Genomic DNA, 14,953 nt, shown 5'->3' with positions numbered 1-14,953 from the left:
TAAAGGCACAGTCAATTTAGTGTATGTAAACTTCAGACCCACTGGAATTGTGATACAGTGAATTATATGTGAAATAATCTGTCTGTAGACAATTGTTGGAAACATGTATTGTGTCATGCACAAAGTAGATGTCCTAACCGACTTGCCAAAACTATTTGTTGTTGACAAGAAATTTGGGGAGTGGTTGAAAAACGAGTTTTAATGACTCCAACCTAAGTGTAGGTAAACTTCCAACTTCAACTGTACCTGGGTGTGATGTATGAAATATGATAGAATGTAATAGAATATAAGTAGAATAGAATAGAATGACTATCTCCCCTAGATAGACCATGTGGCATTCGGATTAAATAAAAAAAACACAAAACAGCACAATTCACAGGTAACAAATAGCTTACATATACGTATTTACTTCATTGTTAGTGTTTTTGTTGATGGGCCCCAGGCCAACTCTGTGATGATGGTATGGTATCCACACCTTCCAGAGTATGGCTTTAAAAAAAAGTGAAAGCTTGCCCAGCTTCTGCGCAGCATTGATTCTACTCAATAGAACGACTGGTAGAGGTTATTGAATTACCGTTCTCTTAGCAGCAGGATATTATGCTGCAGCACGATCGTCGATAATGTATTTTCTAAATAAGAGTCCCCCTGCAAATATATCCGGGGCTTTTTAGCACTATAGTGCAGTACAACTGTTTTTTACAGCACTGCAACCACCTTTGAAAAAATAAATGGATAAATTGACCTATTTTGAAAGTTTACACAAATACTGGTAGGATTACGTGGGGTAGCTACCCCCCTAAGAACAATGTCCAATTGCTGACACAAAAAGCAATGTTTTTTATTTTAAAAAAAATGTTATGTGGATGATGGACATGCATAGGCAAACAAACTATGAAGGGAAATAAGTGGCTACAGTTTACACTTTTTTGTTATTTAGTGAAATGTTGTTTTTAGAAAAGGGCCGTTTTTCCCAAGTACCTGGGTAACTGTTACTCTACAACCCAATATGTACCCCATGTACAGTCATGTTTTATTTATTTAACCTTTATATAACTAGGAAGGTCAGTTAATAAGAACAAATGCTTAGTTACAATGAGGGCCTACACTATTACAATGTATTGCAATTTTGGATATGAAGGGGCGGAGTAAAAAGCCAGCAGCAGGCCATGCGACACAGTCCCCCTCAAAAACTAAACATATTTGGTTAGCAGAGACCGTACTGAGTATTTTCCACCCCACTTTAGTTGAGACAGGTAGAAAAGTTATCTCTACAAGCCAACATCTATCCCACGTACAGTCTAGTATTACAGTGTATTGCATTGGGGGCTATGGAGGGGCGGAGTGAAAGCCAGCAGAAGGCTGTGTGAGATAGTCCCCCTCAAAAACCTAACCATATTTGGTTAGTAAAGACCCTAAGGATAATTTTCCACCATACTTTAGCCTAGACATGTAGAAAGGCAAGTTATCTCTCCAGACCAATATTCTCAACATACCCGTGTCAACATTGTACATTTTCATTATTGGTCATAATTATTTTTTATTTTTTTTCATAAATTACTTATTGCCTTTTCTTGTTGGACATTGATTAAATATATTTTGAATGAATTATCCACATTGGAATTTTTTTAAATGCGGTCATTACCATACGAATGTAGTTCATCGTTTGTGCTGTTAGCAGCATACTAGTGGTTATAGAAGGGTTTTGTAACACATTGGGAGTGTCCTCCTAAACAAGAACTGCATGATAAGAGAACCCGATCCTTGAGAGAAACATTTTATCTTCGTTTTTCAGAATGTTTTAGAAAGGTGGTGTCAGGCCACCATTTCATTTGTTCATTTCACCTTTCCCGAACCGTAGCCTACCAAGCTCCGTGTAACAACATCCTCGAACTATCGCACTCATCTATCTAACAGGTAAGCAGGTAAGAAGACTGCATTGTTACATTCGATTGACACAAGTTTGACAATGTTGCAATTTAACTTGTTAGTTGTTACAAAGTTGCAAATTAACCATAGGGTTCAATAATCATAAACGGAACAGAGTGGAGAGTGTAGCTAGTATGGTGTTTGATAAATGTGTCTTAATTTCCTCTTCTGATGCATTAATGGGATCTTTGTAAAGCATTTACGTTATGTGTCATGTGTTTATTTAAAACGAAACGTATATAGCTTGATAATGCCATTTATTTTTCAGGGAAATTGTCCTAATATGCGTAGCCTTTTGCCTACTATAACTTTGTTGATGTGTTGCCAGGAGAAGTGAATGCGCACGGCCCTTTTACATCATGTGATTGAATGACCGTTTTGTTTTAGGTCCTAAAAGGGAAATGGATTTGCAATTGACATAGGCCTACTCTAAACTAGTTTCCAGGAAAGTGTTTGTAGTTTATAAATTATACATGCAGGCCTATAGGCTATTAGCAATTATTCAATATTTTTTATGTATTATACCATTTAGAGTCCAGACGTTTGAACTGTCATTTTAATTCTGAAGTTGCAATAGGCACATCAAATTATGGGACACACTTTTGCTATAGATATCAGCGCACATATGCGTGCAGTGTTGAGAACAAGCCTTACTCATGTCTGGATCTTGGAAACTATTCAACACACTGTGCATGTACAATGAGGCTTTACCCCAGTGTTTAACCCAAAAGGCTCAGACTGTAGTGTTACCATCTACGCGGGCCAGCACCTGTGTCTCACTGGGCCATGACTCCAGCGGACCTGCTTTAACTTGGGGCCAAGGCAAGGCCGCTGGGGTTTTCCGGAAGACATTAACAAAACAATGGCTAACTATGAACATGGGTTTACAGTACACATTTTAAGGTTAACACCGTCTCACAAAGCAACTGTTTTGATTATGTAGAGATTGTTGATTCTCTCTTCACAAGTCCCCACTGTCAGTCATAGCTATGGAAACACAATTTATAACATCAGGGTGTATTGACTAGTGTAACACTGGTGTTACAGTCGAAAAGCAGTAATAGAGAGCAGGTTGGTTAAACGGAACTATAGTAATGGATGTTGCTGTTTCATCAGGGTGCTACAAAGATGAAGTAAACCAATGTAATCGCTGAATGTTTGCTATTTCATGCAGACAAAGAAAGAAGCTAACTAATTTATTTAGTATTCGAATTTCACATTTTTTTAAGTTGATAATTTACGCAAAGTAATCCTAATGAGACTAGAGCTGTGTTTGAATACTCATACTACCCACACTAACCGTACTATTTGTTACGTGAATTTAGTATATAGCATGCTTATTGGTCATAGTATGGATTTAGTTAGAATGCCAAAAGTTCCCGGATGTCGTACTAAATTCGCCAAAATATGAAGTCTTCACGCAGAGGACGCTAATACTTTACGGCCCATAATGCAATTCTTCAGGAAATGGGCGTGACTTCACGTCGTTTTCAGATTTGAAGAAAATGGCGGAAGATATGCAGCCCGAGTACAACGAGAGCGAATTCAAGTTCAGTGCTTTAACTAATTATGACAAATGCTAATGAAAATGTTACTTGGCCACTTATGCATAAAACGTGCCAGTATATTAACTATAGGCTAACTACCCAACGTTTATTGACTTAATTATTCCAGTCATTCTTAGTTTATGGTATAGACGAGCGATCTCAATGGACATTCGGGTCATTTCTAAATTCGCTCTGGCTATCTAACGTTACTCTTGATTTCAGAGCACTCTCGTCTGAGTGTACCAGAACGCAGAGTATTGGATGTTCAACTGAAATGATACTGTTCATTTAGTGTACTAAAATTAATGTATACTATTCCTGCTGCTTAATTACAGTATATACTCATTATGGAGTATACAGTATTGTAATGAAACAGGCAAGAAGCAGGTCTCGACCGAGCCCGAAGTCCAGCGCGCTGTCGATTGTGCCCCAAAAGCATGCTCAAGCGGCAGAGTCGATATCCGCTCTTTTAAACCAAGGGTCGTTGCAGTATGTTAGTATGGTTATTTGAACACAGCTCAAGGTTGTGTTCGTAAATTCATTCTGAAGTGCCAGTGAGCTCTGGCCCTTTGCCAGTTCAGAGCATTGTCAGATTGTGAGGTCAGAACGCTCTGAATTTGAAAAGACTAAGGCAGTCAAGCAACCAAGCTAACAGGTTACGGTAGGTTAGTTTGTTAGCTACTTCCAGACAAAAAAAACTCACTTTGACCATTTTACTCGCCCTAGCAGAGCTGGTTAGGTTTTCATATTAGCCAGAGTGTTGGTGACTGTAATTGTTATGTGGTCAATGATTTAATTACGCTTTTTGACAATGTTTACTGGCACCTGCCATATTCAACTGGTGTTGAGCGTTCGTAAATTCCTCAGTTATCTTGCACTCTGGCACACTCAGTGTATTTGCGAACGCGCCCTAGGTTGTGAGACTGGGTGTGTATGCCTCCACTCCAGGATTACATGGTAATTTGCCTCATGTTAGGCTTTCGAACAAATAAATAAAACAAAGGACAACAAAATGCATCAGATTAACCGATTTTAATGAAGCCAGCAATGCATCTCATTGACAGTAGTCCACAGGTATTATTGCATGTTGACTAACACATGGCAGTGAAATTAGATTATGTCTAGTCATGATCAGTTTCATATTTAATTCTGGTAAATTTAGTAGCTAGATTGGATTGATAGCGGCATATTGAGGTTATTGGTTGGCTAGCAAGCAACACTTGGCGTTACACATCGTTCACTTTCGGGAAAACTGTCCCAGCCACTAGGTAGCTAGCTATCGTTAGTTCAAATAAAGCAAAACGATGTAACGTCACTAATATGAAAGTGCAAATGTAAAATATAAACCCGCCATAGTTTCATTTATTTATGAGCACTCAGGCGGAGTAGCATGGTTGCCGTCTCTTTTCAGCTACTTCATTCCACTCCCTGTAGCCTACTCCGTGTCATACGCAGTTGTTGTTTTCACTCCGTTGTCAATTTAGCCTTTATTTCTCTGATCTTAGTAGCAGAAAGCATTTTCTATTTGTGTCCGTCAAGGCAGCTGTCAATGATCACGTTAGACAGCGTTTCGTTTTATTTATTTTTATGGTGGTAGCTCATATTGACCAGTAGTGTGTGCCACAGAAAGTATTTGACTCTAGCCACAAAATTAAGGAAATTAGAAAGGGGGATTTCGGCAGGAAAGAACATGGCCTTGCCAAAGTACTCCCTCGTTCTAATTTCGTTAATTTTGTCACTACAGTCAAATACTTTGTGACAGACATCAGTCAAATACTTTATATAGAACAAACTTCACGTCAGGATAGGCAACCGAAATGAATAATGATTGAATGTGTGTTATATTAAACAGAGGAGGGAGTAAAATGTAGGCAAGCAATACACATTTCAGAACAACTACTAGTCGAATAAGACATGGGAGAGATGACGAATTTTGGGAGAGATGAGAAATTACTAGTGCCTCCCCCGCGATCAAAGGACACATAAAAAATGCTTTCTGCTACTAAGATCGGTGAAATGTTGGCTAAACTGACAACGGGGTGAAGAGCAGAAATCTCAACTAGCAAGCAATTCGCAGCAATGAAGAATTGAGTGCGTGCGCGTTTACGTGAAGGGGGGATTCTGGCAGGGAGAGATTTTCGGCACAAGACCTGTTATTGTAAATAAGAATTTGTTCTTAACCGACTTGCCTAGTTAAATAAAGGTTAATAAAAAAAAAATAATGACCAGAAATAACTTTGGCAAATGACAGGAGGGGAAAGGACTGGAAAACCTGTGGTGTAAGTAATGTTAGCTAAAACGACTGATACCGAGACAACAGGCATAGGGTTCTCGTTGGAACGTGGACGCGCATCAGACAGTACTTGCACTTTGGAACCCACGCCCACTGAGCAAAATGCCTTGAAAGGAGTGTGTCCCATCAAATTATAGCCTACAAGTGTAATCAATTCTACAGAATAATAATGACCAGGTTTAACCAATGTAATTGGTTAACTAATCATTAACAGGCAGCACCCTCTCTTCTCCAGACATGTCGTGGCTGCCTATGCTTGGTTTGACTGCCCTGCCTCATCTAGGGGGGCTCTATGGAGGCTACGTGACACGCAAGCAGGTGAAAACCTGGTACACCACTCTCAACAAGCCGTCATGGCGTCCACCTAATGCTGCGTTCCCAATAGTGTGGACCACCCTCTACACAGGCATGGGGTGAGTGTGAGACAGCATACTCTGCCAGTTTGAAAACAATCCTCTAAACCCCTTCCATTATCCGATTTTAATAGCAACCAATATGGGACTGTACACCTATCTAGATTCTACATAATGTATGCTGTTTCCCAACTGAATGTGGTGGAAATCAGCTTCATGCACTTCATTCAGAAAAGCATTTTATCATTGATGATCACCCTGATAGGTATGGCTCCTACCTGGTGTGGAAGGAGTGTGGGGGTTTCACCGAGGATGCTGTGGTACCTTTGGGATTCTATGGGTTGCAGCTGGCTCTCAACTGGGCCTGGACTCCAATCTTCTTTGGAGCACACAAGTTGAAAATGGTGAGCTCTCAGATAATGCAATTGTTGTGGGCTGGTCAAAAGGACTCATGGCTTCAGGTTGAGATAATGAGGAGCAGTACACTCAAAATGAGAATTTCTCTGAATATAATTTTTTCCAATAGGTGATCCATAGACACATTCCATTGTAAAAACCACCTCCATTCTGCTGCTGTGAGTGCGACATGATCAATTTTGTGTCCTCTCGCCCCCAGGCACTCATAGAGATAGTGATGTTGACTGGTGCTGTTGGAGCCACCATGGTATCCTGGTATCCCGTCAATCGCACGGCCAGCCTGCTCCTGACACCCTACCTTGCATGGCTGTGCCTGGCCACCTCCCTTAACTACTGCATATGGAGAGATAACCCGGATGAGGATGAAAAGGAGGAGTAGGCAACACGGTATTTTCTGTACTTGGTTCCAGCTCCATTGGCCAAACAATTTGTATAATGATGATGTGCTACTGCATTTTTGCTTTTTTACATAAAATAAAGGTTTCTCCCATAACCTAATTGCCAATGAAGAAATTGGGGCTTGGCTTTTGCAAGATTTAAGAAATGTTTTTCAATGCCCTTTAATTTATTCCAATATTTCTGTTGAAGAAACTTACCATGGCTTTGTATTATACCGATATTTCCTTGTCTTATTACAAGGAAAGTACATGCCAGCAAAGCCTTAAGTATATCAGATTTGATTTACATTTGCCTATTATGTTGTTCATATTAAAAAATATCATACTTTATATGCCCCATTTCTTCTGTATGGTACAATGGCCCTGCTTAAATGACAAGAGATCCAAAGAAATAAGAATAACGTTTTATTTCTAAAGTGGCTGAATGGGAAAGGAAAGATGCACAGCACAAGTGCTACTTGTTTTCAGGAACCTTCTCAGGGGTGACATCTTCTGGTTTGGTGGAGAAACGCTCTGTGAGAGTTTTCCACAAGCCCTTCTTCTCTTCATCCATCTGCTGCATGCTACCTGTGAGGGGGAAGATACAAGAGAGGGGTTATAGACACATCAGAACCATTACCATGCATTTTCTGAACACCCTGTGAAGTTCCTTTAGCCTGTGTGCCAGTTTGCTGTTTTGGCTCTCTTGCAGTCTGGGTGCTAGCCTCCTGCTGAAAGAGTGCAGGTGTCTAGTCTGCCAGAGGGCCCCCAGGCTAGTGCTAGTCTGTTTCTCCTCTCTAAGGAAAAAGCTTCTATGAACCTGCTGGTATCCTCAAAGTCCACTAGATAGTGCTATTAGCCCGATTAACACTACAGGTGTTGTTTTTGAGACAACATCATGACTGATATAGTAGTCTATGCTTTTTCATTGATGTGTCTAAAACTGACAGTAGTAGAAGACATTAACTATTAATAGAACATTTGGTATTGAAAAGAAATAGGGAGGTGTGTATGTCCTCAAAATAAATACAGAAGCATTTTTACTTGTGATGGATAACTTATTGCAACATAACTAGACCTAATAACTAGACAATGTCATATTCACATAGCTGCAAGCATAAAGAAAGAAAGTGATATACTTGGGAAAATGGATATGTAGAGATATTGTGTCCATACCTGTTGCTAATAGCATTCTACATTCTTCAACTGTGACACCTGTAAAACTGGTGTCTCTTGTGCGGGGGAACTGTGAACAGATATTACAGGAGATAAAGGTGATGATAACCCTGACTGACATCACTTGGCTGATTCCAAGCTCTTTAATAGCTGCCGCAAGAAGCAAATGTATCGAGTAATGAACATATATCACTGAGTGGTCCTGGCTGTGGATTTGGGCCTATGGGTTGGTTAGGCCTATGCTATGATATGAAAGTCTCTACATTAAAGCCAATACAATATCAATAGGGATATAAGGGAATACTTACTCGTTCTCTGTATATGTTAGTGTTAATCCGGGCCAAGCTTTCATACATTTGATCACACTTCTCTGGATCCGAGAGCTGTCAAGAAAGATCAGAACAGTTAATAAGGGGACCATACAATATCCACATACAGATAAGGGCATTTTGTAAGATTTCATGCTGTTCAATTTCAAAATAAGTGTGAAAATTACTAATTTAAAGTTAAGAAATATGTTTAAAACCATCATGTTGATCTTAGGTGAGGCTACATTTCCTCAGCCCCATTCCTCAATTTACCAAACAGTGGCAGAAGGCTTTTCAAATGACAGATAATGCCTTTGCCTTTCGTAAGTAAACCAGTCCCTCCGTGCTACTGAATGATTGTTTGGACTGTCGTGTCTCACAACTCAATAAAATATATTGAAAAACATTTGATTATAGCTCTAAAGGTTGCGATTGTCATTACTAAACATGTTTGTTTAGACTGTAACTGCAAGGTCGATATGGACGGGTGCCCTATCATCACCATCCTACGCTAGCTAAACTTCAGCCTGGTTAGCGTTCTCGTACGACATATGAAGCGGAATCGTTTTACCTGTGTGTTTTCACCTTCACGAAAGGCAAGGGCTACTCTCTGTCTTAGAAACGTTCCTAAATCACGGCCTTTCTTTGATTCGTCCCGTGGCCATTCTTCGCAGAGTTTCAAAAACCGACGGTACCGTGTTGCAGACATTTTCTGTTATGGAACGCAAAAAACGACTATGAATATCTTAGATAAAGACATCATTGAACGACCTGAGTTTGGCCGCTATCGGCGACCGTAGTTTCAACTTCATAGCATTCCGTATTGGTGTTACATGTCAATCCTTCCCCTCGCTGGGAAATCGTTATTTAGCAGAAAGGCAAGCACTCACACTAAAAAGCTAATATGAGTGGAGCTGGAAAAAAGGCTGTCGGGGCACCGTCTGGTGGTGTCGGGGAATGGATCAGTACCGCATGTCGGTTCGCTACAGATAGGAATGATTTTCGAAGGTAGTTATGATTAAACATTCACATTGTAGCTAGCTATCTTGCTAAACATGTGCATGCTTTGCCCTTGGATATACCGGTATGAACACCCCTTAGCTAATTACTCAGCAGTCATTGCAAACAACATCAAATTCGAACGAACATGTTTTTGTGATATTTGGGACACATTTTGTGATACGTTGTGGGGTTGGGCAACCCCATAACAATACCCCCCAACACACAAACTGTAAGAGTCAACGTGGAACTAACTCGGTAAAGTAATGAATATAATGAATTATTGTATTGTCTCCCGTGACTTTATTCATGAAGATCATTTTGTTGTATATAATTATATTAATTCATTGTTTAATGTGTCTTTATTTAGGAACCTACTGGTCAACCTGGGCCTTTTTGCAGCTGGAGTTTGGGTTGCCAGGAATCTCTCAGATTTTGACCTGATGTCTCCTCAACCAATCACGTAGTGCAATAACTGGATGGATGTCGGGAGGTACAGGGCAGGCCTCTCACCTCAATTCATGTTTGATTACCTGGTATATGTGTAATATTGTTTTTTGCTAGTTGAATGAACACCAGTATTAATATCTCTATTTTATTTTCAGGTATCTCGGACCAAAATGGCAGTCGAAGGGACAAGATATATGCTTTATATTTACTATTTTGTTGGTTGGTGATGGGATAATGTTAAAGATAGTCTGGAAACTGGTGTGACTGATAATTACTTTATTTGAACTGTATTGCTTTCAGTATCAACACACTTTCAGTTCTCTTCATTATGTACATGTTAGATCCAATGCACACAGTGACAACTTATGGCAATCATTTACCTGCTTAAATAAAGTTCATAATACTTTAACTTGCATCTTAAGTGCTAGAGAGAACTTCAAAACTGAGCTTGGTGTGGAATCAATCATAAAACAGAAATTCTTCAAGAATCTAAGTCTGTGCATGCCCACTTAGCCATGGGGGCAAGATAACCAGTCTGCACTATGCTACTGCTGTCAGTGTCAACAAAGAAATGTGACGACCAGAAGCAGGCATACTTTGAAGTTACCGTTAGATTGATAAACAAATAAACTGTAGAAACAATGATCTATAATTCATTAGTCAAAGTAAATTAATTATATGTGGTAAGAAAGGCATAAGCGTTGAACTGGTGTACCATTTATTACTAGGCTAGCTGTTTTTTTTGCTAGCTAGCTACACTGTGCTAGCTAACTACACGGAACAAAAATATAAATGCAACATGTAAAGTTTAGTCCCATGTTTCAAGAGCTGAAATAAAACATCTTAGACATTTTCCATATGCAGAAAAATCTTCAATCTCAAATTTTGTGCACAAATTTGTTTACATCCCTGTTAGTGAGCATTTCTCCTTTGCCAAGGTAATCCATCCAATTGACATGTGTGGCATATGAAGAAGCAGATTAAACACATGATCATTAAGAAGCAGATTAAACACATTATCATTACACAGGTGCACCTTGTGCTGGGGACAAAAGGCCACTCAAGTGTACAGTTTTGTCACACAACACAATGGCTGCGGTCCAATCTCAAAGTAGACAGCACTCAGCCCTTGAATGATGTTTTACATTGTCACATCCGAGTGCTCCTTAAATGTCTCTTGCCCAAGCGAGGGAGAGTGTTGATCGGAGACGCAATGTCCTTGGTGAAAATCTTAAAGTTGACCTTAAAAACAACCCACCTAAAGCTATTGATGTAGCTAGCTACAGTTGCCCATACTAGCTGGCTAGCTAGTTTTATAGTTTGGTAATTTATTCCAATACATTTCAGAATTCCCAAAAATATGTTTATGAAGCTAGCTAAGTTTTATAGCCTCCTCACTCTGAGACTAAGCCAATTTGCCATCTCTAAAATCAATGTCATTGTCGTGGAAAAATTCTTACACAGGGACTCTCAAAGTCAATCTTAAATGAATCATTGTTTATTGTCAGTGCGCTGGAAAGGTTCCAACCAACTCATTGCACAATAGTACACAAGTCAATCAGGAGCTAGGCCTGGGCAGACCCAGCAGTTGTCTAATATGCAGCTATGATATAGCATAATTAATCAATACCGTTTTGTTTCATTCATGTGACCGGCCAATACTGTTTCACAACACGTGACAGACCAACACCTCACAAGGCTTCTCTCTAAACTGAGACCTTGAAACGATATCTATCATTCTTTTTCAAAACACGGTCTGGGCGTACTGCCAAATTGCAGCTACTGATAAGTGAGGATTTGTACAGTCAGCTACTTGCATGAACACATAAATTGATTATTAGAACAGCACATGAATAGAAGACAGAAATTAGTTAAAAGAAAAGCACAAACATTAAAATTCCCCTACATCACATACAATAGTTCCTGTCAAAGGTTGACACACTTACTCATTCAAGGGTTTTTCTTTATTTTGACTATTTTCTACATTGTAGACTAATAGTTCAGACTTCAGAAATATGAAATAACACATGAAGTCATGTAATAACCAAAAAAGTGTTAAACTAATCTAAATATATTTGAGATTCTTCAAAGTAGTCACACTTTGTCATGACAGCTTTGCACACTCTTTGCATTCTCTCAACCTGCTTCACCGGGAATGCTTTTCCAACAGACTTGAAGGAGTTCCCACATATGCTGAGCACTTGTTGGCTGCATTTCCTTTACTCTGCGGTCCAACTTATCCCAAACCATCTCAATTGGGTTGAGGTCGGGTGATTGTGGAGGCCAAGTCATCTGATGCAGCACTCCATCACTCTGCTTCTAGGTCAAATAGACTACACAGCCTGGAGGTGTGTTGGGTCATTGTCCTTTTGAAAAACAAATTATAGTCCCACTAAGCGCAAACCAGATGGGATGGCGTATCACTGCAGAATGCTGTGGTAGTCATGCTGGTTAAGTGTGCCTTGAATTCTAAATAAATCACGACAGTGTCACCAGCAAAGCACCATCACACCTCCTCCATGCTTCATGATGGGAGCCACACATGCAGAGATCATCCATTCACCTACTCTGCTTCTCACAAAGTCATGGCGGTTGGAACCAAAATTGTCACATTTGGACTCATCAGACCAAAGGACAGATTTCCACCAGTCTAATGTCCATTCCTCATGTCTCTTGGCCCAAGCAAGTCTCTTCTTCTTATTGGTGTCCTTTAGTAGTGGGTTCTTTGCAGCAATTCGACCATGAAGGCCTGATTCAAATAGTCTCCTCTGAACAGTTGAGGTTGAGATGTGTCTGTTACTTGAACTCAGTGAAGCATTTATTTGGCCTTCAATTTCTGAGGCTGGTAACTCTAATGAACGTATCTTCTGCAGCAGAGGTAACTCTGGGTCTTCCTTTCCTGTGGCGGTCCTCATGAGAGCCAGTTCCATCATAGCATTTAATGGTTTTTGCGACTGCACTTCTTGAAATGTTCCATATTGACTGACCTTCATGTCTTACAGTAATGATGGACTGTCGTTTCTATTTGATTATTTGAGCTGTTCTTGTCATAATATGGACTTTTTACAAATAGGGCTATCTTCTGTATACCACCGCTACCTTGTCACAACACAACTGATTGTCTCAAACGCATTAAGAAGGAAAGAAATTTCACAAATTAACTTTTAACAAGGCACACCTGTTAATTGAAATGCATTCCAGGTGACTACCTCATAAAGCTGGTTGAGATAATGCCAATGGTGTGCAAAGCTGTCATCACGGCAAAGGGTAGCTACTTTGAAGAATCTCAAATATAAAATATATTTAGATTTGTTTAACACTTTTTTGGTTACTACATAATTTCATGTGTCCAAACTTTTGACTGGTGCTGTATATATATATATATATATATATATATATATATATATATATATACAGTGCCTTGCGAAAGTATTCGGCCCCCTTGAACTTTGCGACCTTTTGCCACATTTCAGGCTTCAAACATAAAGATATAAAACTGTATTTTTTTGTGAAGAATCAACAACAAGTGGGACACAATCATGAAGTGGAACGACATTTATTGGATATTTCAAACTTTTTTAACAAATCAAAAACTGAAAAATTGGGCGTGCAAAATTATTCAGCCCCTTTACTTTCAGTGCAGCAAACTCTCTCCAGAAGTTCAGTGAGGATCTCTGAATGATCCAATGTTGACCTAAATGACTAATGATGATAAATATAATCCACCTGTGTGTAATCAAGTCTCCGTATAAATGCACCTGCACTGTGATAGTCTCAGAGGTCCGTCAAAAGCGCAGAGAGCATCATGAAGAACAAGGAACACACCAGGCAGGTCCGAGATACTGTTGTGAAGAAGTTTAAAGCCGGATTTGGATACAAAAAGATTTCCCAAGCTTTAAACATCCCAAGGAGCACTGTGCAAGCGATAATATTGAAATGGAAGGAGTATCAGACCACTGCAAATCTACCAAGACCTGGCCGTCCCTCTAAACTTTCAGCTCATACAAGGAAAAGACTGATCAGAGATGCAGCCAAGAGGCCCATGATCACTCTGGATGAACTGCAGAGATCTACAGCTGAGGTGGGAGACTCTGTCCATAGGACAACAATCAGTCGTATATTGCACAAATCTGGCCTTTATGGAAGAGTGGCAAGAAGAAAGCCATTTCTTAAAGATATCCATAAAAAGTGTTGTTTAAAGTTTGCCACAAGCCACCTGGGAGACACACCAAACATGTGGAAGAAGGTGCTCTGGTCAGATGAAACCAAAATTGAACTTTTTGGCAACAATGCAAAACGTTATGTTTGGCGTAAAAGCAACACAGCTCATCACCCTGAACACACCATCCCCACTGTCAAACATGGTGGTGGCAGCATCATGGTTTGGGCCTGCTTTTCTTCAGCAGGGACAGGGAAGATGGTTAAAATTGATGGGAAGATGGATGGAGCCAAATACAGGACCATTCTGGAAGAAAACCTGATGGAGTCTGCAAAAGACCTGAGACTGGGACGGAGATTTGTCTTCCAACAAGACAATGATCCAAAACATAAAGCAAAATCTACAATGGAATGGTTCAAAAATAAACATATCCAGGTGTTAGAATGGCCAAGTCAAAGTCCAGACCTGAATCCAATCGAGAATCTGTGGAAAGAACTGAAAACTGCTGTTCACAAATGCTCTCCATCCAACCTCACTGAGCTCGAGCTGTTTTGCAAGGAGGAATGGGAAAACATTTCAGTCTCTCGATGTGCAAAACTGATAGAGACATACCCCAAGCGACTTACAGCTGTAATCGCAGCAAAAGGTGGCGCTACAAAGTATTAACTTAAGGGGGCTGAATAATTTTGCACGCCCAATTTTTCAGTTTTTGATTTGTTAAAAAAGTTTGATATATTCAATAAATGTCGTTCCACTTCATGATTGTGTCCCACTTGTTGTTGATTCTTCACAAAAAAATACAGTTTAATATCTTTATGTTTGAAGCCTGAAATGTGGCAAAAGGTCGCAAAGTTCAAGGGGGCCGAATTTTCGCAAGGCACTGTATGTATATATATATATATATATATATATATATATGTGTTTGTTTATAAATATATATATTTTTCA

General features: G+C 39.6%; 3 protein-coding genes across 5 annotated transcripts; 2 read left to right on the top strand and 1 right to left on the bottom strand.

The window, feature by feature from the left end:
- The first annotated feature begins 761 nt into the window (after nucleotides 1-761).
- Nucleotides 762-7,264, top strand: LOC139370901 (translocator protein). 3 transcript variants are annotated; one of them, XM_071110771.1, is made up of 4 exons: nucleotides 762-1,914; nucleotides 6,002-6,179; nucleotides 6,385-6,523; nucleotides 6,736-7,264. In XM_071110771.1, the coding sequence occupies exons 2-4, from the start codon at nucleotides 6,004-6,006 to the stop codon at nucleotides 6,913-6,915; spliced, it is 495 nt and encodes a 164-aa protein (XP_070966872.1). In that variant the 5' UTR covers nucleotides 762-1,914; nucleotides 6,002-6,003; the 3' UTR covers nucleotides 6,916-7,264. The 3 variants fall into 3 exon arrangements, with proteins under 3 accessions (XP_070966872.1, XP_070966873.1, XP_070966874.1); XM_071110772.1 differs by having other exon boundaries at nucleotides 1,429-1,922; XM_071110773.1 differs by lacking the exon at nucleotides 762-1,914 and adding an exon at nucleotides 4,005-4,134.
- Nucleotides 7,265-7,326: 62 nt separating this feature from the next.
- LOC139370902 (ubiquinol-cytochrome c reductase complex assembly factor 2) lies at nucleotides 7,327-9,216 on the bottom strand. The gene is made up of 4 exons (XM_071110774.1): nucleotides 8,969-9,216; nucleotides 8,398-8,472; nucleotides 8,090-8,159; nucleotides 7,327-7,501 (listed from the first exon to the last, which is right to left on the bottom strand). Exons 1-4 carry the CDS (start codon nucleotides 9,104-9,106, stop codon nucleotides 7,389-7,391), a joined length of 396 nt encoding a protein of 131 aa, XP_070966875.1. The 5' UTR covers nucleotides 9,107-9,216; the 3' UTR covers nucleotides 7,327-7,388.
- Nucleotides 9,206-10,715, top strand: LOC139370903 (translocase of outer mitochondrial membrane 6 homolog (yeast)). The gene is made up of 3 exons (XM_071110775.1): nucleotides 9,206-9,405; nucleotides 9,767-9,889; nucleotides 10,002-10,715. The coding sequence occupies exons 1-2, from the start codon at nucleotides 9,302-9,304 to the stop codon at nucleotides 9,861-9,863; spliced, it is 201 nt and encodes a 66-aa protein (XP_070966876.1). The 5' UTR covers nucleotides 9,206-9,301; the 3' UTR covers nucleotides 9,864-9,889; nucleotides 10,002-10,715.
- The last annotated feature ends 4,238 nt before the right edge of the window (nucleotides 10,716-14,953 follow it).

The sequence above is a fragment of the Oncorhynchus clarkii genome, chromosome 17, assembly GCF_045791955.1.
Source record: "Oncorhynchus clarkii lewisi isolate Uvic-CL-2024 chromosome 17, UVic_Ocla_1.0, whole genome shotgun sequence".
Lineage (NCBI taxonomy): Eukaryota > Metazoa > Chordata > Actinopteri > Salmoniformes > Salmonidae > Oncorhynchus > Oncorhynchus clarkii.
This window is presented reverse-complemented; position numbering and strand designations above follow the sequence as displayed.

What these genes read in the sequence shown, in the direction of transcription:
- LOC139370903 (XM_071110775.1), top strand. Translation starts at nt 9,302, where the DNA reads ATGAGTGGAGCTGGAAAAAAGGCTGTCGGGGCACCGTCTGGTGGTGTC. An exon ending in GATAGGAATGATTTTCGAAG is followed by an intron (nt 9,406 to 9,766) that starts GTAGTTATGATT and finishes GTCTTTATTTAG; the next exon opens with GAACCTACTGGTCAACCTGG.
- LOC139370901 (XM_071110771.1), top strand. Translation starts at nt 6,004, where the DNA reads ATGTCGTGGCTGCCTATGCTTGGTTTGACTGCCCTGCCTCATCTAGGG. An exon ending in ACCCTCTACACAGGCATGGG is followed by an intron (nt 6,180 to 6,384) that starts GTGAGTGTGAGA and finishes TCACCCTGATAG; the next exon opens with GTATGGCTCCTACCTGGTGT. An exon ending in GAGCACACAAGTTGAAAATG is followed by an intron (nt 6,524 to 6,735) that starts GTGAGCTCTCAG and finishes TCTCGCCCCCAG; the next exon opens with GCACTCATAGAGATAGTGAT.
- LOC139370902 (XM_071110774.1), bottom strand. Translation starts at nt 9,106, where the DNA reads ATGTCTGCAACACGGTACCGTCGGTTTTTGAAACTCTGCGAAGAATGG. An exon ending in GTGAAGGTGAAAACACACAG is followed by an intron (nt 8,473 to 8,968) that starts GTAAAACGATTC and finishes CTTTCTTGACAG; the next exon opens with CTCTCGGATCCAGAGAAGTG. An exon ending in CTAACATATACAGAGAACGA is followed by an intron (nt 8,160 to 8,397) that starts GTAAGTATTCCC and finishes ATCTGTTCACAG; the next exon opens with TTCCCCCGCACAAGAGACAC.